This window comes from Amblyomma americanum, chromosome 1 (genome assembly GCF_052857255.1).
Source record: "Amblyomma americanum isolate KBUSLIRL-KWMA chromosome 1, ASM5285725v1, whole genome shotgun sequence".
Taxonomy (NCBI): domain Eukaryota; kingdom Metazoa; phylum Arthropoda; class Arachnida; order Ixodida; family Ixodidae; genus Amblyomma; species Amblyomma americanum.
This window is the reverse complement of record NC_135497.1, coordinates 202,758,698-202,784,279: the sequence shown is the minus strand read 5'-3', so window position 1 is coordinate 202,784,279 and position 25,582 is coordinate 202,758,698. Positions and strand designations below refer to the sequence as shown.

Genomic DNA, 25,582 nt, shown 5'->3' with positions numbered 1-25,582 from the left:
TAGAGAACAAAATGAACTTTCATTGAGTGTGCACTGAAGAAAATATAGCGACTTCACCAGGTTTTCTCTCCGAATAGTCCCAGAGCATTTTTTAAACTGCCACTTACAGACGACAGGGATTTACAAAAAAAAAATTGGAAACGGTTGTCTTCTCTTGCATGAGGACACTGCCTAGATTCTCCTACAGTTGTTATTTTCCAAAAATATGTCAGGAATAAGCGATCTATATTGACATGGTAGACAGTATTCTAGGCAGTAGGTTCATTTCGTCTTATGTTTTCATGTTGCACTTTTGGTGCGAAATAAGGCAGCGCAAATATGTGATATTGAGTGGCGTAGATGCTCTATTACACCACAGGGGAGCCCAATTGCTCCCGGTGGGGCAACGAGCATGTGCTCTACAGTCAGTCAGTAGAGTTTGGACAGCAAAGAGTGAAACTTTTCCTCAAGCTATACGGAGTGCCTTCTATTTCTGTAGAGCCATTACCGTGCACTGTTTCAAGCTTTACTCGGGGAGTATGTTTTTACATATATTTGGATGTTACCAATTCTTCGCTGTGGTTGAAGTAACAGAGCCATTTGTTGTGTTTTCCATTTCTTTAGACAAAAGAGTACGAATGTTCATTTGATCTGAAGAACTGGCTTGAAACATGCACAGGTGAACCGAGTCTTGTGCAATTCACCAGCTCCCTTTGTACACAAGTGCAAACAGTCGCAACGGAACACGTATAGCTTCATTTCCCTTTCATAATGTTATCTGTCTAGGGAGCATTTATGTGACGTAGGCCAAATACTTTTTCGCCACTAACGCTTTAAGAAAAGTATTAGGTCAAAGCCTGTTTTTTTCCACCAGCATGCCACAGACATGAGTTTAAAATTCCAGATAATGTTGGCTGTGTGCATGGGATGATCACTGGTGGTAGAGCCTGATTAGTCAAGCCCAAAAGCAATGTGTAAGGACAGATGACGAGGACCGCAAACAGGAAGTAAAGCTCAAAAGAGAACAGTGCCTCAGCAACGCTTTCCAACATTTCCAACATCGGCTGTAGGTTCATCTCTATCAAGGCGCAGCACGCTAAGCTGCTCACATTTACTCTCGTTCAAGAGTACCATATGAGGACATCCAGAAATAAAAAGCTTTCAGCCTTACTTGAATGAGTATAGACACAAAAAATTCAGGTTCTTTTTTTGGTTATGATAGTGCACACTGTATTAGGAATGTCAGAGTCGGAGAATATATGCCCTAGTGTAATTTAGAGGATTTTCTACTGCACAGATTTTCTCGTGGAGTTTTTGTTTTAGGAAAAGAAAGCACGGATGTGCGCTCGCCGCAGGCAACGCGACAGCGAAATCGACACTGTTTTGAAATAGCATGTGACTTGTGAATTGAACGTCACAGAGTGCGGAAACCGGAATTCGAGGAAAAAAAAACAGCATCGTAATAAATTAACCGAGGCGCACTTTTGCGTTCCTTCCCAGCCGTGTTACGTCTAAGTCTCTGCTAACCGTTATCAGCAAAAATAACGAAACCAGAAACAGAAAATTTGATATGCGTAATCACTTAACCAGTTTCTACGATCACCAGAAAAGGCGTTTTTTATTACAGTGGTTTCTGTCATATAACGTTGGACGCATCTTTTAAACAACGCCATATATGACATAAATGCCCTGAACATGCTCCGGCACCAATTTACTTCGGCACTGCTTGTCGGAACTCCCTTAACAGCATATTCATGATGTTTGCGTAATTCTCTTTGCATCGACAGACTCAGTGAAGGAGCAAGCCTTGTGCTCACAGCCCCGGGTAATATTAAGCTTTAGGTTTAATGGGGCTTAGCGTCCAAAAACGACTCAGGCTTTGAGGGACGCCATTGTGGATGGCTCCGGATAATTTCGACCACCTGGGGTTCTTTAACGCGCACTGACATCGCACGGTACACGGGCCTCTAGCATTTCACCTCCATCGAAATTCAACCGCCGCGGCCGGATCGAGCCCGCGTCTTTCGGATCAGCAGCCGAGCACTATAACCACTGAGCCACCGCGGCGGCTCTTGCTGGTAAGGGTGGAGGAGACAGACAATCCGTCAAATATTAATGCGCCTCACATTCTTTCGTAAACAACACCCTTCTCTCCCGATTAGTCGTAGAACACTCCCCGAATAAAAGCTTATCAATGCCACTTATCCCGTCCAAGAAAAATGGTTTTTGTGGAGCCTTGGTGCGGAAGATTTCACTTGGCATAACAAAAAAAAAATGGCAGCCATATCATGGACGCAGGAATGATTTTTATTTATAGGAATAAGTCGAGGAAGAAGTTCTGCTGATGCCCCCAAGTTCCTGCCATTCAACAATCGACGTAAAGTGAACACGAAAGCACTGCAAGAAAGATAGGTCCTCTAATAGAAGTTATGGTAACCGTTATTGAGCCATTTCTCTTCGTTTAGCTTCTTATAAAAAGCTTTTTATAAAACTGTGATCATTGTAATATAGATACAGTGATCGCAGTTTGAGTAAGCACTACGGCGCTGCTTATAAGTAACTTTGTGCCAAGTTCGTTTGTGTTTTATAGACTACCTGGAGGCATGCTTTCTGGTTTGAGAGAACCAGTTTTCTGCTTTCCCAGAGGAATCCGGCATAAACATACGCACAGCAACACAAAGTATGCCTTGAGGCCAAAACCACGGTGTTGCGCAGATGTGACTGTGGTGCCATGTACGGCGAATGCGCCACTTTCTTGGTAAAGGAATCGGTCATTCCTTAAAGATATAGCACGAAGACACAGAGACGAAAGCAAGGAAACGAACAGGATGAGCGCTGCTCTTTATTTTACGATTATGTGTTATCAAGGAATCCATGCCGCCACTATTCCGCTTCAAACATAGCGCCGTAGCAGTTATCTCCTTAATGTTGGCAGCGAGCGCCCATCATATCAATGGCGTGCGTATCGCTGTTCGTGCCTGCAAATAATCAGCAGAGGTTCCAAGGTGGCACCGAGTCGCACAGCCTGCATGGAAACTCCGGGCATCCGGCTGGGGGACAGTGGACCCATATTTCCCTGTACTGTCGCAAAGAGCCGTTGACTTGCGCGGTGTTCTGTAGCGCATGCAACGCCTAATCATGTATAAACTCGCTTTTTTATCTGAGCTACACGAGCAGTGGTGCTCTGCACACTTCTCTCTTCCCGTGCCTTTTACGCATTGACGTGTCGTTACAGTCTAGCACGGCGGCACCTGGAGAATTATTTTAAGAAACGATCGTTTTCCGTGCCGCTGCAAAAGGCGCCTGGACATGCCAGATGATACGAAACGTGAGACGAGATGGATGGAAGCGCGGAAAACCGACGAGAGTGCTCTCTCAGGGCCCCTTAATTAGGTCGGTAGTGAGATTTTTACCGTAAGCCTGTAATATTTCAGTCTTATTTTCGGAGATAAGCCTGCGCTAACGAATGATAAGAGCGGCTTGAGATTTCAGCGAGACGATTTCCAAGAAAAGGCGCTCACAACGGAAAACGAAATCAAAGCCGTTGAGATAATAGTGAGGTGTGAAAATGTGCAGCCGGTTGGTCAGAAACCGGGTGGCACATTTCGTAATCGTTTCTCTGTTTAGAGAGCCAAACTTATTGCTGGGAGGTGTCTAGGAACATTACAAAGTCGGCGAGTGACCCGATGGTACAGGGATCTCGCCCAGCGCCTCTTGTATACCTCCGAATATCGCGCCCGATATTCGGAGGTCGTGGGTTCGGATCCCACCGGCAGCATGGTTGTTTTTTCTGCTGCTTTATAAGTAATTTTTTTTAAGCGATAGATTAATCCAAGTATAATTATCTCACTGATAAGCACAACAAATAAACAAAATTACACATTCCCCTTGCACCTTGGTTTCGGTGACTGTTGGCTCCTTTCTTAAGTTTGTCAAAACGCGCCCCACATGCACGGCTGCGATCGTGTGTCCGAAAGTTTGCGCCATACTGAAGGTATAGGTGCTTACGGGGATGTCGTGCCACCTTTCGAGAATTACAACAGCCATATTTTGTTTCTGGTTTTATCTTGAGGAAGAAAAAAGGATTAATTTTTGCATTATTCGGCGCGTCGAGTGGTTTGCGGTCTGGCTCTTGTCTGGTTTCGGTTTCTCCGCGCACGTCGTCAGCTCTTCTGGAGGTGCACAAGACCTGATTTTTATCTTGAATGCCGCTTCGCTTGGTTTATTGCCAGCATTCATGTGGTCTTATCTCTCTCTGCTTTCTTTGATCAATTCACTTAGATGTATTCAGTTGCACGTCGTCGTTTCATTAGGTCGTGGCAATGACGGCGGTAGCTTGCTACTCGAAGTACTTAGCTAATATAATACCGAGTCCGAATCAGAGGACGATAGCTGGTATTCGGACAAAGAACTACACGCAACCAGTTCCGACTCCGAATCCGAGACAGCCGCAACATCGCAGAAGCAGGCGCAACCCGATGACGCTCAGCAGGACTGAAATACCGGCCCTCCCAATTTTTTTTTTCAACTTAGCACTGAATTTAGTCATCTTATTCATTATGAGGCACAACTAAAGAAAACTGATCACAGGAACATGTTTTTTTTAGAAAAAAATCGGCCTTCAAAGGGTTCAGGCGGACAGCGGCCAAGCTTAGGTAAGTGGCTGGCTGCGGACATGTTTAGTCATGGAGTGAACACTGAAGCGCTGGCAGACCACGGACGAAGGAAGGACGAGACACACAGCGCACTGTGTGTCTCGTCCTCCCTTCATCCGTCGTCTGCCAGTGCTTCAGTGTTCACAATGTCAAACCAACTCGCCCAGCAACACACCCTGCTTAGCCATGGAACCTGATGAATTAACGCTTTAAACTGAAAGCGTCCGCACCTTCTAATAACTGAAGTGAAGCAACGTTGGAAAAATATGCCACGACACGGCAAATTTTGTATAGAACACTTACCTTGTTGGAGCAGTCGAAATTTACCCCGTAAAAGTTGAGTATATGAAGTATAACGGGATCCGAGCATGCCTTGACAGCTGAAAACAAAAAGAGATATACAAGAGAGAGTGCTGCGGGGCGGGGGGGGGGGGGGGGGGGGGATGATTATTAAGTAGGACATTGTTTAGCCGGGTTTTTACGTTTAAAGTCATATAGAGCAGTGCTGGTCACTCTTACAAAATATTACGCGAAGCCGATGAAGAAACATGACATTATTAAACGAATCTTGCATGCGGGCAACATGTAAAAAGTTAAGAACTTGTTACTTAAGAGATATTCAGCCGCTGCAGAGCTTTTGGTCCAGCTTAATATCCGCAAAAATTGTTTGCAAGAAGACGCTTACGCCTTTTAAAGAAAAAAAATCAGCTAATCTCTACTGCCCAAGAGAACGTTTAGGATACTGGGACCGCCGTGAGGGACACCTTCGGTACAGATGAACTTCTTTTTTTTTTTAGTAAAAACGCCTCATAGCATTCGTATCAAACAGCGGTGTCATTTTTCTGACGACCGGGCGTCAATAGCACTACAAGAAACGGAAAACCGGGAACAAACACTCGGCACATGCGAAGACTGAGAATTTTAAATACTTCTCTATAACGATCAGTAGGGCACTTACCGTAGAAGGGCGTCACACGGGGCATTTCCTGGCGCCATAATTTAATTTTTGCTTCCAAGTCACGCAAGTCGCAAACAAAAAATGCATCGTCAGCGATCTGTAAATAGGACGAAAATGTACAATGTCTGAAATGCTAACCCGTATGCAGCAGTTCAGGAGAAACCATCATTTCATGCCTCTTTCTCTAGGTGCCGGACATATGTCGTCAAAAATAATAAAAAATACGTAAAACACGATAATAGAGGAGGCTGTACATACGAAGCTATAAAACAAACGGACAGCGAAATTTGAACAGACGTGTAATCTGCTTCGCAGCTATGCAGATGTTTTAACAACATACCTAGAACCTATATAAAGCCGTGAACTCTCTAAAGCTCTGCACCTTCAATAAAAAAAAAATTGTGAATTCTTAGCCAATTTTAATGCTCTCTGCTGAAGCAAGCTAGCAGTACTAGAATAAGTCAATAATTTATTAAGTCGCCTAATGTCTTCTCAGATTTTCTAGTCATTTATCATCGAATCGAGATGTCATGCCGCAGCATCACTTAGCAAAACAAGGCAGTGGTAAAGAACATGTGCCGAGAATTGGTTGCGACAGATTTATTAAATCGAAAGCCTTACTTGGTTCATTGTGCGAAAACCCCACCGTCGTCAGAATCCCGTGGCCGAAACACGGCACGCAAATGACGTCATAACCTCTCCTGGAGCAATATGCCGCCGGCTTCCCCACCGCCACGTACCTCAAGGCGTGATTTTTCACCGACCCAGGGAGCCAGCTATGCGCCTTTCCTCAAAATCAACGGAGTCTAAACCTTCTGCTGGTTTTGAGAAAAGGAAAGGCACACAACTACCTCAATTATTAGGTATACGCCACCGCCTACTCACAGCGCGGTTGAGGTGTCCACTGACCCAGTGAGCCAGTTACACTTGCTCTCGCATTTACACATCATAAGAACTGCTTAGGTGCCCCTATGATTTTTCTATTCATCAAGCAGCACATCGCAAGACCTGACAATATTCGTGCATCAAAGTTACAGGTTACGACAAATAACAGGCTTTCAGCCGACGCCTGTTGATAAGTGCCTAACCATCGCCGAAGTTGAGCAGAGTCCAGAATGAATGCTTGCATGCCCTTCTGAGGAAAAGACAAGGTGGCATAGGGTCACTTGTATTTGTCTGTTCACGAGCTCGCTTGTATAAATACGGACAGATTTTCGTTTCAAATATCCAACCATGTTTGCTAGGCAATAAAAATGTATGCAGGATGATTTTGTTTAACGTTCATATACTTTTATTTTTAAAACTGAGCGCATTTTGTGCAACTCGATTTTGCAGCAAGGCGGACATTATGTGCTTGATAGAGCTAAAGAATTAGACGATTAATTAACGAAAGTTAACTAATCGCCTTTCTTAATTTTCGTTTTAAGGGGCATGATTATATCATAAAATTGAAGGCCGTCAACACCGAAATGAGCCCAGTTTTCATACGTTCGTAACGGACAATGTGGTTCGCAATATCGAACGCCAAAACGTCGCATTTAAAAAGTCGTCGAGTTCGCAATCCCATGTAGCATATTTTTAAAATAACACAGTTAGCATATACTTTGCGTCAAATACAGACGCCGTTTGTGTATTTTTTGTCGATATAGAAGAACTTAATGTGATCTCAGCGATTTTTCCACGCGCAGAGACGCCATTTAATAAATATGCAATCTGGGAAAATCAACTCAATGAGCATTTAATGCCTCTTTTTGACGTTGGATATCTTTAACAGCATTGTCGATTAAGAAATTTTAAACACTGGTCTCATCTTCGACGCTGACTTTCTACAATTTCACAATATAATCCTGCCCTTTAAACTCGAGAATCAAACCGTTGGTTAGTTGATTTTAATTATTAATCGCCGAAAAATTAATATGCAACGTTCATAAATGTATACCTTGCTGTATAATCAACATCCACAGACCGCACGGACATATCTGTCAACCATTTTAAAACAAGTCTTTGAACGTAAAAAAAAATCGCACCAATAAAATGAATACCACCGGATCTGGACTTTAGTGTACTTGCATGAATCACTCGGTTTAGTTCGCAATGAAAAGCATTGGCTATTCACACGCAACCCAGAGCCAATACTCTTTCTTTTCAGTGGAGCGATCTAATGTTGACCTACTTCATCAATTCCTGGCATATGTTACAGCGTGCAAGGTGTCGCAATTCCTGAAACAAGCGAACCATAAAACGGCTGCTGAATGTAACGAAAGAAGCTAAAAATAAAGTTAGTTTTTTTTTTTCGGGCATTTTTCAAGTTAACCTTCGCAGTGCTTACTGTGTGTAAATCATTATCAACACTGTTTTAGCGGCGTCTATCAGAAAGAGTTAACGATCTATATCGGCATGAGTTTTTTAAACGCTAGTTTCAGACAGAAGACGCAAACAGGGATCTTGCGCCACTTCTTCTCTCACGTCTCAAATTTTGCAGAAAAATTACGGCTGTAAAAGAAAGATGGCTGGCACAACTGTTCCCCTAAGTTGTACAACGAAGACATCAAGAGAATTACTGCATGGAATAATGATTTGTTACGTGAAAAATGAAGATGCGAAAAAACCCACGGCACACTTACGCTCCGCCTTCAAGGGCAACTGCATAGAGTTTAGAAAGTGACGACCTTAAAGGAGTCGAACGAATGAAACTTGGAGATTAAACATGTGCAGTCTTTTTGGGTTAGCTTTTCAAATGGTGACGTAATCGCTGATTAAATTCGCGATGGCCTTCAGGCTTGTCCGCAGCGCACAGCGCCAAGTGGGGAGGCGCATGATGACGTCATCGGAGGAACCGGTACATTTCCAACGCATGAACGCTTGCTTTCAAGGAAAAAAAAAAAAAAACCAGTGCCACTGATGGCAAAGCTCACCGAGCGTTTTTTTTTTGTTTACATGAACAATAACGGAGAGGTTGGTGCTGCATAGCGGCTCCGGCTACTCCTTGCTTGGCAGCTCCTAACGAGCACGGCAGGGCGTCGCTGACGGCAGCGGTAATATGAAATCTTACCTTCCGTGATGTCACACACAAAATTTTTTCGCACTGCTCCGCTGCTTTGAGGAGAAGAGCAAAATTCAATCGCCCTTTATGTCACTATTTTCAATTCTAGCGCAAAAACACTTGGCATGCTTTACTTACTGCCTGTAAAGATGTAAATCCTTGAATACCGCAGAATTCTCAAAAAGTGATGCAGTTGCTCTTTAAAAGTATGACGCCATAGTTTTGTAGATGCAATGGGCATCACAACTACACGATGTAATTAGGAGCCTTTTGTCCAAACCTTACACAAAAATCCGGTAAAGTGGAAAATGAGCTGCATACAACAGCCGCTGTTTATAATCCAATCGTGTATACGTTGGTCCTTCATTGGTGTAATTCTGTGGGTCGGTTATTCCCGTTCTGTCTTGCGTAATTCCGGCGCATCCCATCCATTCTTTGTTAGCGTTTGTCATACATAGTCATCAGAAATTCTGTGGCCTTTGACTGAATAAGAGCATATGCCTCCGGTGGATGCCTAAAGAAAAGGTATTTACTCCTTCATTTTTGTTTTCTATAATTGGACAAAACTAAATCTCTCTAAAGCCCAATTATTCACTCGTTGTTGGCTCTGTCTCCTAGACGGAGCTTTCAAATTAACGCGTTCCAAACTGTTTACTGCAAACATGACCGTTTTCACATAATTTGCGACGGAATTTGAAGCCGTTGAGCGTTCAAGGCGTATTATTAACGCAGATAATGTCATTTTGGCCGTTGGCAGTGCAGGGCTGGATGAAAGCGAAAACTCGCGCGGCTAGACTTGTAATGATACCAGTGACGTTTCAATCTTGGACGCGCTTGCATCTGATGCCTGTACGAATAGATCTTCAGTCAGCATCCTGCTGCTCCAGACAGCATCCTGCTGATCTTTCGGGACGAAATACTTGTGGTAAAATACACAGAAAGGAGACATAGCCAGAAATTCTGGCGAAGCAAATTTTTTCGACCTCGTTAATGAACGCAGTTTTTTCGCATATCGTGAGATTTCACTCGAACAATCAATATATCCGCAGATCCTTCCTCGGGGCACCTATAGTTTTCTGTCAATACGTTAATAGCAGTGTCTTGAAATATTCTACAATTGCCTCACAAATAAAAGTGATGTCCAAGTAAGCTGGACACGGAATACTGTGATGAGAGAACGAGAATCAGATGTCTATAATAATTACCTGTGAATCAATGACCTTTCGGGCGACATCGGTGACTTTTTCTTCGACGTGTACGAGATCCTCGCTATCTTTGTTGTCACCCATTGCGTACCCCACTCCGCTCTGACTGGGGACGAAAACCCGGTGGCTTCTTTTTAACCGTGTGCAGACAGAACGGCACTAAAAGCCAGGACAAAAGGCACATCCTCCTCACAACCGCAAAGGCGCGACTGTCGACGCAGATAATAATCCACGGGTGCGAGGCCAAAAAAGAGCGATAAAAAAAGGAACAGCCGTATCACTAACACAAGGCATTTACACAGAGAATACGAGGCTCGAGTGGGTATTTTGTAACACTCATTTCCCCCTCCGAGCAAAAGAAAAACCGCCGAACACTGGCGGCCCTTCAATGGCGACATGCTTTTGTCGCTAACGTAAGAGGCGATCTTTGAACACCTCGTCAAGTGCGCGCCGGCGAAGGTAGCGAGTCCCTTGTCCGAATGCCCCTCTGGTTTCGCTGCTTCCGGGCAAAGAAATGGCGCGCTATCGCACCACACACAAAGGTACCGACTGAAGAGCCACTGGAGTTGTGAGGAGGTGTTTGTCGGGATCAGCGTTCGTACGACAAATGTCGAACAAAAAGGTCGGAAGCTAAGACGCTACAGCTGACACTACTTCGAGAACGCGCCTCGCCGTGCTCCGCCTTCGTGCATTTATCCTTGTTTCTTTTATTGTGGCCGCGCCGAAACCACGGCAACCGCCACCTTCTGACGCCGCACAAATTCTTAGACATTAATGGCGTGCACGTTGAACGAGGGAGCTCGCTGTAAAAGCAGTTGTTCAGCAGAGCTCTAAGGGCACGCAAGAACAAGAAGATTAAAGACGAAAGCATCATGCTCCGAGTCCCCCCAGAGAACGGCTTTAACCTAATGACATCTGAAGTGGGTTACAACTGGGAATTTATTTTTTACCGAGCAGTAGGCGGACATCATTTTTGCTTTCTTTTCCCACCGAAAGATGCATAAACCTTTTACTATAGCTGCAATGGTTTCGTGAAAATCTGCGACAGTAAATGTTCAAATACTAGTCACACGTTAAAACAGCAACATGCATTCCTGCTTCAGTAAAATGTTGCTAAGGCGGATTATTTCTCGAGTGTTCTCAGAACTTGCATCTAATTGGCTACAGTGGTAGAAGAGGAGGGCAGCGGATTTCTGCTGTCTCTCACTCTGCATTTTAAAAATTACGTGAACAGGTAGTTGCGCTATTTAATGGTGTCTTATTACAGTTTTCCTTCCCGTTTAGAATTTTGCGATGCACATCCCTCTACACAGCTCACATCATAATTTCACTTCTGGAGCAAGGAAAAGTAAAATGCAAGAAATTGTACGTACGAAAACTGTGCGTGACATTTCGCTTCATGCATGCCGCTATTATTGACAACGTTGTCTATACCAGGCCCCTTTGCCACAAATCATCCAAGGTATTCCATAAACTGCTGGTTTTTCCAAATGATTGAAGCAGCAGCAACCAAAATTATAGCGTAATGTGAATTTCGCTTGTTTACATATTAACCAAAAATAAGGCGCGTATGCATATTGGAAACAACCGTACATAGGTTCGTGAGCATAGAAGTTGTTAACGCTCGATCCAAGTAGAAACAAAGCAGGAATGACCTTTTTGCTCCCTTTCCTTTTCTGACCCTGTTGCTTCATGGGAGAAAAAAAATGAACCGTGATATGTTAACCATGCATATATGACATCATCAGCTGAGGCTTCATGATTGTGCACATTAGAACAGAAATTGAGTGAGTTTTGCGTCAATTCAGCGAGGTGGAACGCTCTAGTGGATGTCTCCAGGCCACTTTCGATAACCTGGGGTGCTTTAACACGCGCATACCATCTTAATACAGGGGAGTTTTTGCATTTTGACTGTATCAAAATGCAGAATAAATAAAGAAGTGTTCCCGATTTGTAGGCTTTGGTGTGCGCTTTGGAAGCCGGTTTTTTGTTAGCTTTGCATTAAGTTTATCGACTCATGTTTTTATTTCTTAAAACCACCCTGCTACACTCGACAATATATGTTGAAAGGACATATTCGCATGGCCTTGACGAGAGTTGCTCAAACATGACTCTTTCGCCGGAAGTGTTATCGCATACCGATCACCTTGTTAAGCAGTGTTCACGTTGAAATGCGTGTAACCTTGTTACTGAAGACTTCCATATTTCACAGCCCTTATACAACGATATCATGCGTAGGAGTTCGGGCACGATTTCATCAGTGTTATTTGTGAGGATTAATTGAGAAACAGTCCTATATTGACGTAACCTAGGTATGCGTATTTCTGTCAAAAAGCGGTTTGGTTTGGAAACTTGACTTACTCTACAGCGAAGTTTCAGCCTAAGTCCTCGAGGAACCGCTAAAAAATTTAGATCATACAAGGCTTCTTATTATAACAATTTGTTTAATACACATCTCTCCCACGGCCATAAAGAAAAGTTGAGGCACGTAAATATTCTCCTAAGTTGAAATAAACAACCACAGCATGTTATTAGACTAGTTATTCAAGGCAAGGAAGTAGCTGGCTAGCCCTTCGCTAATGCGTTCAACAATTTTTTTTTAGCGGTTGGAAGCCTTGTGTAAAATGCTGGTGTTTCCTGTTTTTTTTGGGTGACAAGCTAGATGAATCGATGTTTCTGGAGCCAACAGATGAAGATGAGGCTTATTCGGTTTGAAAAAAGTTTAAAAACATATATAAAGTCTCGATTCATTTAATATTAAAAGTCTACCAGTAGAGTATATACTGCCATTGATCGTGCCTTGCCTCACGCATATTTACAATACCGCGGTCAACACAGGACATTTTCCTGCAGCCACGCAGGTAACGTCGTGGTTATTTATAAAAACAGAGATAAAAACGTTCTAAGAAAAAAGAGGCAAACATCTGTATTCCTTTTTTTCCCTTAAGGGGTTAGAACGAATAATGCATCGACGTTACAATTTCTTACTGAAACACTTCGTAAGAACCGACTGCCAGTATTGATTCACAAAACATAGATCAACACAACATGTCTTACGGGATCAGAGAGAATGCGTATTAAATAAGAATGAAGCTCATCTGCTGACCTTAGGCGTGTTTGTCGACTTTAGCAAAGCCCTCGATACATTGAATCACGAAACTACTCAAGAAACTTGACCACTACGGCATATGTGGGCATGCCGTCTGTCTTAATAAATATTTCAATTTTAGCTCGCAATATGTTGTTTTAAATCACCTCGCTTCCTTCTGGCATGTTAAAAAATTACAAGTAACGTGCCCCGGGGCAGCATTCTGGGACCGCTTCTATTCAACATACATATATACCAACAGCATATGTAATATCAACGGTTTAATTAAATACATCATAAACGCTGACGTCAACAGCCTGATTTTCTCCTCGCCTGACATCAAAGAACCCACCAACACTGCTAATACAGTACCGGTGTCGCTCTCTGGTTGGTCATCACTAAGTTCACTAAACAAAGGGGTTAATATTCTACCTGAAGGGGCAACACATAGCCAGTGCGCCACTCGTCTATTTGGCCCACGCTCCTATTGAGTACGTGGAAACATTTACATCACTTGGTGTACTGTTTGCCTCTACTATGTTTCGGGACGTCCACATCAGCAAAGTCTGCGTAGCGCTTTCCAGATTTGTCGGGATAATCTCACTGAATAAGAGCATTGTGCCTGCCAGAACTAAGCTTAATCTATTATACTTTCTTTTATTCCTATGTATCCTACGGCTGCCTTATCTGGGAAAAAACTACGGCATCCAATATTCAGAAGCTTCTAATTTTACAGAAAAGAGTAATTCGCTTAATTGCTTACGTACCATGACGCACCATCGCGTCCTTAATACTTGCATCGCAAAGTAATACCAATCAACAAAATGTTAGACTACAGGTTGGCGTCTTTCTACAATAGAATAACACCCGAAAACGACACTTTGTTCTAGCATTCTTGCACTCACACGACAATAGACGCTGTACATGACATGAAAACACAACAGATATTCGTTACCACTATGCAGAACTAACTATGGCTTTTCTACAGCAAGATATATGCTGCCTGCTTACTGAACACGCCATTTTATATCTTACACCGTATGTCTGCATCTTCTATTCGGAATGCGTTTACAGGGTCGTGCTTGTTTTATTTGATACCTCAAAGGCCCCTGGTATGGGGCATTATATGAGGGATGGGCGTGGCAGTTAAACAACAATGGCCTTGATAGTGTTCTTAAAATGGATGGCGTTCCTAAACTATATGCAAATATTTTTGAAATTTTAAATTATTTGTACACAGATATGTGCTTTTGCGCCGTATTACTACTCGTGAGCATAAGAATATTTCCTTTTTGCATTAAATCTTGTTCTTGCATGTGTCATGAAGTCCTATTGTGCGCAACTATGTGAGCATTTTAGTCTCTACACTGTACTTTTGGAGGGGTAGCGAGGCTTTTCAAGCAGTCATGAGGACAGCTTTTTTTCTTGCCACCCTCAGTTTGTTGTATAGCATAGAGGTATAAAACTGACTGAACTTAAACGCGCAAATAGCCGGCTGCTGTCCAAAAGAACTAATATTCGTGAGCCCTAACGTAATTACAGCAGAATTTGCTCTTATGGAGTCAATGACAAAAATCGAACATTTGTTTCTGTCCCTGTACTTATAACTGAAGAGCAGCCGTGAAACCAGCGGTATTAATGAAAGCAGAGGTACAATGAATCCTGGCTGAAAAAAGCAGTAAGATACCTCTAATGTAAACGTTGTTTTAAGAGGATCCCCCCTCACCACTTTTTCTTCTCTTGAACGCGCAAAGAGACCCTGGTTACGAGGCTTCCTAGAACTGTCTGAGTTCAAGAATAATGAGACTGTTTCTTTGATAGGCGCACACGAGGTGTCTGATGTCTCTTGGCAGCTTTTCTTTTGAATGCTGGAAATGAGAAGTGCATTAATTTCAGCGAAAGTTTTGCAGTTTTTTCGCACCTTATTATTCGCAAGGTTTCCTCGAAGTCCTTTCAGCCTCCATAAGCAATTCGCCGCGAGCGCTGAGTTGCGTTTTTTGCGTGAGTGAAATTGTCGAGTGGTAATCATGCTGCCTGTTTTACAATGCATGTAAGTCTAGGTAGTTAAGCCATTTTGCCTATATATATTACAGAAAACATCTGCATTCTTGCGAAGGAGACAAAACAATTTTTATTTATATCTGAACTCAGCAGAATCGTTATAGTGCACAATGTTGACGGTGTGGCCCGTGGCGGAGGCGGCAGAACTGTCGAAATAACGACGACCGGGGCGAGTCCGTACGGCTTGTTGAATCGGACAGCACTAACAAGGACATTTTTTGGGCGAAGGGCAAAGAAACACGGAGGGCGAATGGTAGTCCTATGTGTTTCTCTGTCCTTCGGCCAAAAAAAAAAAATTGCCTTTCATAGCACTGTTCACCTCAACAGATCTGTGCTCGCGGCTCAGTCCGTCTCGGACTGCTCAGCGCCTTCACAGCTGTGAGGTGTGCTCTTGTTATGTCGGAACAAGACAAGCTTGGATTTGGACAATGGCAACCCTAGGCTTGTGTGCGTGTCTTTTTGCTCGAGAAGCTACAGTCATATTCCCTGATTTTTGTTTCAAATGAAACATTTGTGACAAACATAAAATGTGGCAGTGCGGATGTAATCAATCTAACGCTGAAAAGAAAATGCCGTGTACCGCCTGCAACGCTAATTTATCGAGCAAAAGGGAGGCAAAGGTACGTTGTGCAAAAATCGGAACTCAGCCGCAGTAGTTCACTTCAAATGGCGCAGTCAAGGAAGTACCTCATCGCGACGCGGCTCCAGTTCAGCGCCGTGGCGGCATCGGGACTCAACTATGTCGGATGACACGGGGCGTATTACGACGCTAACGGCGTGACCGGCAACCTGTAAAGGAGGTGCATCTTGATCTACGCTCTAAGCCGTTGAACGCACGCCAGCCTACAAAGCTTGGTGACGCCAAGAATGTGGTCAGACAAAGCTTATGGCGCACTCGTAACAGCCGTCACGCAGCATTTCAATTCCGAGGCATGCGAAATCTACGCATCCATAAGAATTCAAAGCTTGGCACAGAGCAGGGGCGAAGGAGCAGCCGCCTTCTTGGCATGACTGAAAATAATAACCGACCCCTGCGCATTGTGTGGTGCTCTCGAAAGGAACCTGCGTGATGATTCCTGGGCGGCTATGTGAAAATATGATAGAAAATATTCTGCCACTGAAGCCAGGGAGTTTGCCACTGAAAGAGATAGGCTGCGGAGGTCAAATGACACACCTGCATTCTTGGCAAAGGTGAACCCGCTGCGAATTAAGTCTTGACAGGGAAAGCAGAAACGCGTATGTACTGCGGGAGCTGGGTCGCCGAGTTTTCGCTGCTGTCAGACGAGTCACTTGCCTTACAAGAACGCTACATGTTACAACTACACTAAAGGAGGCATTTAGTGAGCCAATGCTTTGGAGACCGATTACGCACGCAGGAAAAAGTTAAATGCTTTATTGAAGGAAGAACATAGGATTTTTATCTGCTTCTGGTGCAGAGCCCGCATGAAGTAATCGGACTAAGCTATTACCACCTTCAGCTATGGTAGTTTAGGGCTGGAAATGGAGGTCGGCCTTCTTGTGTGTTGAGACATGCACAATCACTGTGCCCTCTCGTGGCTATTGTTAAAAAAAAGCAAGCAGTAGTCTATACTACAACACGAAAAAACTGTTCTTGCTAGGAGATTTGCAGCTTGATATGAAGCAGAGAAGCGAACAGGTTTGAAGTACCCAGTGCTCGGGAGCATTACTCTGCGGACGAGACACCATCCCGGAGCTTCGCCTCCTCAGGAGAACAGTGGTCTACCTAGTGCATCTTGACGGCTGTCAAGTTCAGGATAATGCTAACACCTTGAAGATTCAGTTAAGAGACTTGGGCGAATTTGGAAGTGGTAGGTTGAAAAACTTCAACACTCACTATCTTGAGGAAGTACAGAAAGGGAGACAAAATAGTGTATTTTCCATGCTGAGTGCAACGTCCTAGCAATGTTTCTACCATCCTTCTCCCAGTATATCATTGACTTGGAGGATTAAGATCTACAGTAAGAGTTGCTGAAGGTGTTTTGTTGGCGGGGTAAGCTAGCTCTCCTAGATACAAGTTCTGGGGAAGGCGATGGAAGTTTTTGGACTTAAGGGGCACTGTGGTCTTCGGGTGGAGCTCCTAGCCCGGGGCCCCAATAGCGGCAGTCACCCTGTCTGCTCGGTCGACCAGGCATTCCTCCTCTTTTCCTCCCAAGCCGCTCTTCGCAACAGGCATGAATGATTGAGGGATGAGCGGGACAGAAAGAATGACCTGGCATTGGCAGGTCATGTGAAAGATAAAGGAATGCTCCACATAAAAACGAGCAAGCGATGCCAACAGGGAGATGATTGTCGGAGTAGAGTAGCAGGGTATGGGAGGCGTCGGTCTGCAACTGCCTAAACTCACTTGCTTACCGGCGGGCTGGCATTCAAGGAGGGACAGGATAGCATCACGGACACTGACGCAGCGGAGCGAGAGGTGTGCCGAAGGAGAAAGGATCATCAGCATCTGTTCTTACAGCCTGTTTCATGTTACCAGAGTCCTTCGCGCTATTGAAGGGTTCTGGTGTTAAAGTTAAGGGCGAAATTAGAAGACATCAGCCGGAATAAAATAGCGCTTGGTTGGCCAAAAAAAAGTCTCTGGTGATGAACTGTAGCATTTTTGGAGCAAGCCTAATCTCTCAGAGGAGATGGAGGGCTTCTCTGTAATAGCCATTTTGGCGTGAGGTGTGAAGTGGCACTAAAAGGCATTCATGCGAGAGCTTCACGGGACAGGGCTTAATTTCAGTTCTGCAGAGGAACTTGCTCGAGCACCAAATTTCGTGGCCAGAAATCGATTCCGGCGTGGAGACAATGCTGCGCCGATGTGAAGTGCGCTAACAGGTAGCACCGATGCGACCAATCACTGAAGCACACATTTGGCCACCTAATTCACAGCTTGTGCTCAAATTCATAATTCATAATTAATTCATAAGAAAGCAGACGCTAATGACTTGAAAAATTACAGACCAATCAGCTTACTGTCCGTTGCTTATAAGGTATTTACTAAGGTAATCGCTAATAGAGTCAGAGCAACCTTAAATTTTAATCAACCAATTGATGAGGCAGGCTTTCGTAAAAGATATTACAGAATATATCATATTCACACTATCAACCAGTCGACAGAGAAATGCGCAGAATATAACCAAACCCTATATATAGCCTTGATTACGAGAAAGCATTTGATTCAGTGGAAATCTCAGCAGTTATACAGACATTGCGGAATCAGGGTGTAGAAGAGCCTTATCTCAAAATACTGGAAGATATATATAGGGACTGCGCAGCTATTCTAGTCCTCCATTAAGTCAGCAATACAATTCCAATAAGGAAGGGCGTCAGGCAAGCAGACACGATCTCGCCAATGCTATTCACCGCTTGTTTACAGGAGATATTCAGAGGCCTGAATTGGGAACAGTTGGGGATAAGAGTTAATGAAGAATACATATATAATCTGCCATTCGCTGATGACATTGCCTTGCTTAGTCACTCAGGAGATGAACTGCACATTATGATAAATGAGTTAGAAAGCGGGGCAGAACAGTGGGTCGAAAAATTAACATGCAGAAAACAGAAGTAATGTTGAACAGTCTAGCATGAGAACAGCAGTTCACAATTGGCAGCGAGGTGTTGGAAGTGGTAGAAAGCGGGGGCAGGGTAGTGACATAGGGCAGGGTAGTGACAGCTGATCCGGATCATGAGAGGGAAATAACTAGAAGGATAAGAATGGAGTGGAGCGCATATGGCAGGTTCTCCCAGATCATGAATGGAAGTTTACTAATATCCCTCAAGAGAAAAGTGTACAACAGCTGTATCTTACCAGAACTCACCTATGGGGCAGGAACATGGAGGATAACGAAAAGGGTTCAGCTTAAGTTAAGAACAACGCAGCAGGAAAGAAAAATGATAGGTGCAACGTTAAGAGACCGGAAGCGGGCAAAGCGGGTGAGGGAACAAACGCCTGTTATGACATCCTAGACGAAATCAAGCGGAACAAATGGGCTTGGGCAGGGCATGTACTGCGAAGGCAAGATAACCACTGGTCCTTAAGGGTAACGGAGTGGATTCCAAGTGAAGGCAAGCGTAGCAGGGGGCGGCAGAAGGTTAGGTGGGCGGATAAGATTAGGAAGTTTGAAGGCATGGGGTGGGCGCAGCTGGCAAAGGACAGGGATAATTGGAGAGACATGGGAGAGTCCTTTGCCCTCCAATGGGCATAGCCAGGTTGATGATGATGATGATGACGACGACTCAAATTCTTGTTAACTATGCTGGTGCTGCGGGAGCAAAACTTAAAGGTGTAGCCAGTTGCTCTGGTCAGACTGAAGACACTTCAGTCTCATCTTCAGCATCAAGCCGCCGCGATGGCTGAGTGGTTATGGCGCTCGGCTGCTGGCCCGAAGGACGGGGGTTCGATCCCGGCCGCGGCGGTCAAATTTCGATGGAGGCGAAATTCTAGAGGCCCGTGTACTGTGCGATGTCAGTGCACGTTAAAGAACCCCAGGTGGTCGAAATTTCCGGAGACCTTCACTCAGCGTCTCTCATAACCAGAGTGGCTTTGGGATGCTAAATACCCATAAACCAAACCAATCGTCTTCAGCATCAATCGCAGAACCCATACGTACAATATTTGCACGCTTTGACAGAAGCTATCAGTCAAGTGCGACGCCTTCAGAAAACCAAGTAATAAATGGCAGGGTTCCGAAGCTGACGATCACAGGGGACACCGTCCAGTCGGAAAACGATGTGCCCCGCCCGCGGGTGAGCGCGAAGGTGGTCATGTTCATGGTCCAACCCTTCTCTTGCCGCACTGAACAAAGGGCATACACTGAATGTGTGCTCAGAAGCCTTATCGCTGCGACAGCCGTACCAGATCCGGCTGCCGGGTGTGCCGATGAGAAATAAACAACGATTTTTAAATTTCCTGCTTAACTAAAGCGATGCAGCCCGTTAGTGATGACCGGACGAAAAGCGTAGACGGAAGTTTGGATCCAGCGTGCTGTTACGGTTGTTTGTGAAGTTATCTTATCGTCGCGAGATCAGCGTGGGCTGAAATGCAAGCATATAAATCCTACCAAACTCTTTAATATCTCATCGGGGAAAAGTCATACAGACTGTCCCTTTTGACAGGTCTGCAGGTTTCGACCTTGAACTAGCTTCTAGAGATGCCGCATTGCAAGCCATTAGTACAGTATTTTGTGTTCTGTGACGATGTCACTCTGATGCAGCTCGCAGATCTCATATTCTGTCTCATTAAGCCATTGCCTAGTTAACCTCCTTGCCTTTCCATTTGTCTTTCCCTCTCTCTCTCTCATTACGCCATACAGGGCGTAGGACAGTTTGCAGGCCTGTGAGTCTTAAAGCAATGACAATGGTTGAGGGCTTTCTTGATTAATAAACACACTGTTGCGGCAACCGTGACTATCGCTCAAGAGCAGTCATTAAGGTCTGTACTGTCGTTGAACCAATTAAACCGCATGTTTTAGAACCGTACTCCTACAGAGGCAGATACGAGCAGATATTTGTAACAAGAAGTATATATATAATATACATCTGGTTGAATGAACTGCATACATGTTCATTATAAACTAACGCAAGCATCTGTTTATATATACTTCTCCTCTTTTGGACTCCTTGGAATATCCTTTGAAACTATCTTTCTTCACCTCATTTTGAGAAGCTAAGTGCCATCTTGCTTCTGGAGAGACTCTGGTATCACTCAAATAGCTATAGAAGAAAGCTGAACTAATCTTGTAGATGTAAATTTATGCGTCGCATTATTACGCAGGTAGTAGTGACAGTGCGTGAAAGAGGATTTGCAGCTTTGAACTTCGTAGGCTTGCCTACATTCCAGGGTATTTTCCATAAGTCAAATATGCACACTAGATGTAAACCGTTCATTCTAATGTCTGACCTTGCAAGTTTCTAGCACCTTTGCCAAATGGTGAGGTATTTACTTAAAAGGCTGCACTGGCAACGGGAAAAGAAAATAAGAAAGAAAAACGTTCCTAAACCACAGTGCATTACAGAACACTGCAGCCCAATCCTTCACATTATGAATCCTCTTGGGCGTGTTATATTAATCAAAGAGGATAGAGTATAAATAAGGAATGCATATGCGTCCGACTTCTTTCTCGGCTTTTTGTTTTCGTTTTGAGCAGCGATATATCAGATTCGAATTCATGACCGTTGTTTCGCAAGCCATTTATGCCAGACAAGAGGACCTTGATCCCTTGTTTAACCCTTGGCCAAAGTATTGACTGAAAAAAAAAACATTTTTTTTATTTTTTTATTATGATCGCCCTACGGCTTCATAGTGAGATGGATATGGATTAGGAAGGCATCATCACATTGGAAGAGTAGGCACTCTATTGATCACTGCAGATGTGAGATAGCTGTGATAGATATAACAGATGTAGCATGTATATGTATTGCATGATAAATACAACAATGACAATCATCATCATCAGCCTTACTACACCCACTGCAGGGCAAAGGCCTCTCCCATGTCTCTCCAATTAACCCTATCCTTTGCCACCTGCATCCACCCTTTGCCTGCAAACTTCTTAATCTCATCCGCCCACCTAACCTTCTGCCCCCCCCCATGCTACGCTTACTTTCTCTTGGAATCCACTCCGTTACCCTTAAGGACCAGCGGATATCTTGCCTTCGCATTACATGCCCTGCCCAAGCCCATTTCTTTCTCTTGATTTCGACTAGGATGTCATTAACCAGTGTTTGTTCCCTCACCCACTCTGCCCACTTCCGATCTCTTAACGTTACACCTATCATTTTTCTTTCCATGGCTCGCTGCGTTGTCCTTAACTTAAGCTGAACTCTCTTCGTTAGCCTCCACGTTTCTGCCCTGTAGGTGAGTACCGGTAAGATTATGCTGTTGTACACTTTCCTCTTGAGGGAAATTGGTAAACTGCCACTCATGATCTGCGAGAATTTGCCATATGCGCTTCCTCCATTCTTATCCTTCTAGTTATCTCCCTCTCATGATCCGGATCAGCTGTCACTACCTGCCCTAAGTAGACGTATTCCGTCACAATTTCTAGGCTCTCGCTGCCAATTGTGAACTGTTGTTCCCTTGCTAGGCTGTTGGACATTACCTTGGTTTTCTGCATGTTAATTTTTAGACCCATCGATCTGCTCTGCCTGTCTAACTCATTGATCATGATTTGCAGTTCACCTCCTGAGTGACTCAGCAGGGCAATGTCATCAGCAAATCGCAGATTATTTAGGTATTCTCCATTTATTCTTATTCCCAACTGTTCCCAATTCAGGCCTCGAAATACCTCCTGTAAAAGTGCGGTGAACAGCATTGGCGAGATCGTGTCTCCTTGCCTGACACCCTTGCTTATTGGAATTGTATTGCTGATTTTATGGAGGACTATAGTAGCTGTGCAGTCGCTATATATATCTTCCAGTATTTTGAGATAAGGCTCTTCTACCCCCTGGTTACGCAATGCCTGTATGACTGCTGAGGTTTCCACTGAGTCGAATGCTTTCTCGTAATCAATGAAAGCTATATATAGAGGTTGGTTATATTCTACGCATTTCTCTATCACCTGATTGATAGTGTGAATATGATCTATTGTGGAATTTCCTTTACGAAAGCCTGCCTGATCATTTGGTTGATTAAAGTCTAGCGTTGGCCTGACTCTATTAGCGATTACCTTAGTAAATACTTTGTAGGCAACGGATAGTAAGCTAATTGGCCTGTAATTTTTCAAGTCCTTGGCGTCTCCCTTCTTATGAATTAAGATAATGTTTGAGTTCTTCCAAGCTTCTGGTACAATGACAATGCTTCAGTTCTTTTCACTTGCGAATGTTTCCTCTCTTCCTATTGGCTCAAGAGCTCCGACGCCATCACTGTTGCTAGGATTGGCTGCCTTGTATGCCGGATGATATGTGAAGAGATCCGAACGAAAAAAAAAAAATTGGCCTTCCTAATCACATTCATAAAGAAGAAAACGCAATAACCTTTAGGCTGCCTGATAAGGTGCCTGTTCTATAATGAGTGTCTAAAGTTCTTGCGATTTTCCCACCAAACTCCGATTGGAACTAGTTTCATTGCCCTTATATGGTATGCTTGAGTCACCACCCTCGAATGTTCGAGTACCTCCCGCTGAATCATCAGATGGGATTACACTAATCTGACGCTCTAATTTTCCTTAGTTTACCCACTCATTTCCATAAATCCACCTTAATCCATTTTCTAGGGTGGGTTACTTCCGAAATAGTTGGAGTTCCTCGGGAATTTTCGGGGGCGGTTCAGCGTCCAAATTTTGGGGGTCCTCAGTTTTTTAAATTTGGTGGTGCCCATGATTGGTCCACTGATGGTCACGTGGGGTTGGTGACGTCACGACCCTCTCAATCACATTCATAGATCGCGGGGAGTGTCCTTACCGCTACTGGCGCAGTGGTGCAGCGATTAAGCCATGCGCCCCTATCCTGGCAGGTGGCTCTTTTAAACACAGCCACCGGTGGGGCTTGTGAGACCCAGGTTGCTCTTCCGGAGCTACAATAATTTATGTGAATTAACTTTATGGCAGCCTGCCACGGTTGGCAGTTTGCTCACAATCTGGAGGGCGCAGGTGGCAACCTGTCAAGGTGGCCAGGTTGTGATGACGTCCCAAGGTCACGTGGCCTCTCTCGACCAGTCAGGAAATTTTGTGACAAAGAGGTCAGAATTTTCTGTGAGTAGAGAGGCTGAATGCTATCGCATTAAAAAAGAATAGCGTGGCATGTAGCTTTGGGCTTATCATTAGCATTTTCTTTTTACGGCAACAACACAGCTCATATTTAACGAGGTGGGGACGTTACGTTGATAGATGCTTCGTCCAACCCGTTGAAAAAGAACACCTTGTTCCTCATGTAGAGTGCAGGTTATAATCCTGAAGCTCTGAAGAAAATAAAGCAATCGACTGATATGAAAGTGTAATTTAGCACATAAAGCAGGACTGGTGGCATTGCGCCAGTGGGCTGCTATGCGTTTAATACGAAGGATATATTTCGGAGAGGAACACGTCCTACCTTGAAAACCCCTCGGGCAGCTCTATGCCCGCGAAGAACGTTCCAAAAGTAAAGAAAATGCGACTAACGTTGTTCCACAGAGTCTTCTCCAGATGGTGCCCGCAAAGAAAATTTAAATTCCTCAATTCATACTTTGCACAACATAGCATTTGTAATGTTAGAATAGATTTTATGCCCGCTACCTACACAGAGGCCCGCAGAAACGCATGATTTATGTTTACGTAATCACTACCCGTACGATTTTTACGCCTCACATTCATCTTCGGGGACACTTCCAGCTGTTCCAGCAGCTGCCACCAGGCGGCTTGGCGCAATAAAGAGAAACCGAAAAAACACGCGGTGCCTGTGACGAAACATGCCGGCCGTTCAGCCTGCGCGCCAACAACCATTCTTTCGTGCAAGCTGGCCCTTTCTGTGCGAGAACGAAGACAGGCTACAGCTGTTACCCACCTGCATACATTGTTCGTTGCTATGGACCTGGCGCGTGCGGTTGATAACCCCTCTTCCTCGCAATAAAGGATTATCTAACAAACTGTTGCGACGGCTGTTCTCTGATGAATGCAAACACATACACGTGACCAACGAGTACCTATCAATCAGTTGCAGAAAGAAAGCATTGCGGATCCTTGATTTTGTAACTAGTGTTTTTAAGGTGGATGCTGGTTCCTTGCGGCCCTTAGCACCTCGAAATTTCACCTGGGCTATGAGAGTCGCCGTTGTGGACAGTCTCCGAATATTTTACGCCATCTGAGGTTTTCACTGTGCAGCGCCACCGAATAACATACAGTAGTCTGTTGCATTTATTATTTTTGCTAATATTATTTTGAGCGGTTCATTTTGAAATAAAATACATAAAGTTAGCAAAAATGTTTTCCTCGCTGCGTCATCTGCCTTCTTAACTAGAAGCACATGAGCTGCAACCAGCAGAAATAAAATGTACAGGGAGGGGAAAGAAAGAAGGGAACGACAGAAATATCGCCTCTAATGAAAAAAAAGAAAAGGTCCCGCAAACTCTGGCTCAGCAGCAGAACGCTTTAGCCACTGGTCTACCGTGACACATAAAGGGGATGCACAAGTAAACCTGTTGTTGCGTGTATGATCAAATGTGATCTTATCGTGAAATGATGCCGTGTTTGAGATGCAGCGCTGCGCATACAAAATGTGGCATTCAACGTTTCGTTTTTCACTTTGCGTGTCTGCTACTGAAATAGGTTACGCTGTCTCAACGACGGGCATTAGAGATATTCAGCATAGTCCTATCCCCGATCTGCTACCGTGGCTCATTTCTGCGGAGACGCAGCTGCGCCAGCGCAGTCGCAGGTGTGCGCCCCTAGGTGTTATTTGCGCATGCGCAGCTGATGCCTCAAGGTGCCGGTTCGTGGTAGCGGTTCTGCTGATCGGGCTATGCTGAATCTCTCTTTAGTGCAACTGTCAAACGGGTACTACGCAGTCGCATGTGTGCCATGTAGCGCCGTCCGCTGACCAAAACAGCACACAAGTGTGCTCCAGAATCTGTCTTGTATGAACGTTGGAAAAAGCGATGCTCGACCGCATTGTGCA

General features: G+C 44.3%; 1 protein-coding gene across 3 annotated transcripts in view; it reads right to left on the bottom strand.

Moving 5' to 3' along the window:
- The window catches only part of LOC144114505 (ornithine decarboxylase-like), an 83,533-nt gene that overhangs the window by 21,142 nt on the left and 36,809 nt on the right, over window positions 1–25,582 (bottom strand). For 2 of the 3 annotated variants that reach the window (XM_077648295.1, XM_077648296.1), the window contains exons 2-3: window positions 5,593–5,689; window positions 4,938–5,014 (exon numbers count right to left, since the gene is read on the bottom strand). In XM_077648295.1, the coding sequence (XP_077504421.1) occupies window positions 4,938–5,014; window positions 5,593–5,689 (174 nt within the window). Of the gene's footprint in view, window positions 1–4,937; window positions 5,015–5,592; window positions 5,690–9,840; window positions 9,984–25,582 lie in introns of those variants that run through there. The other variant, XM_077648297.1, reaches the window with a different exon arrangement.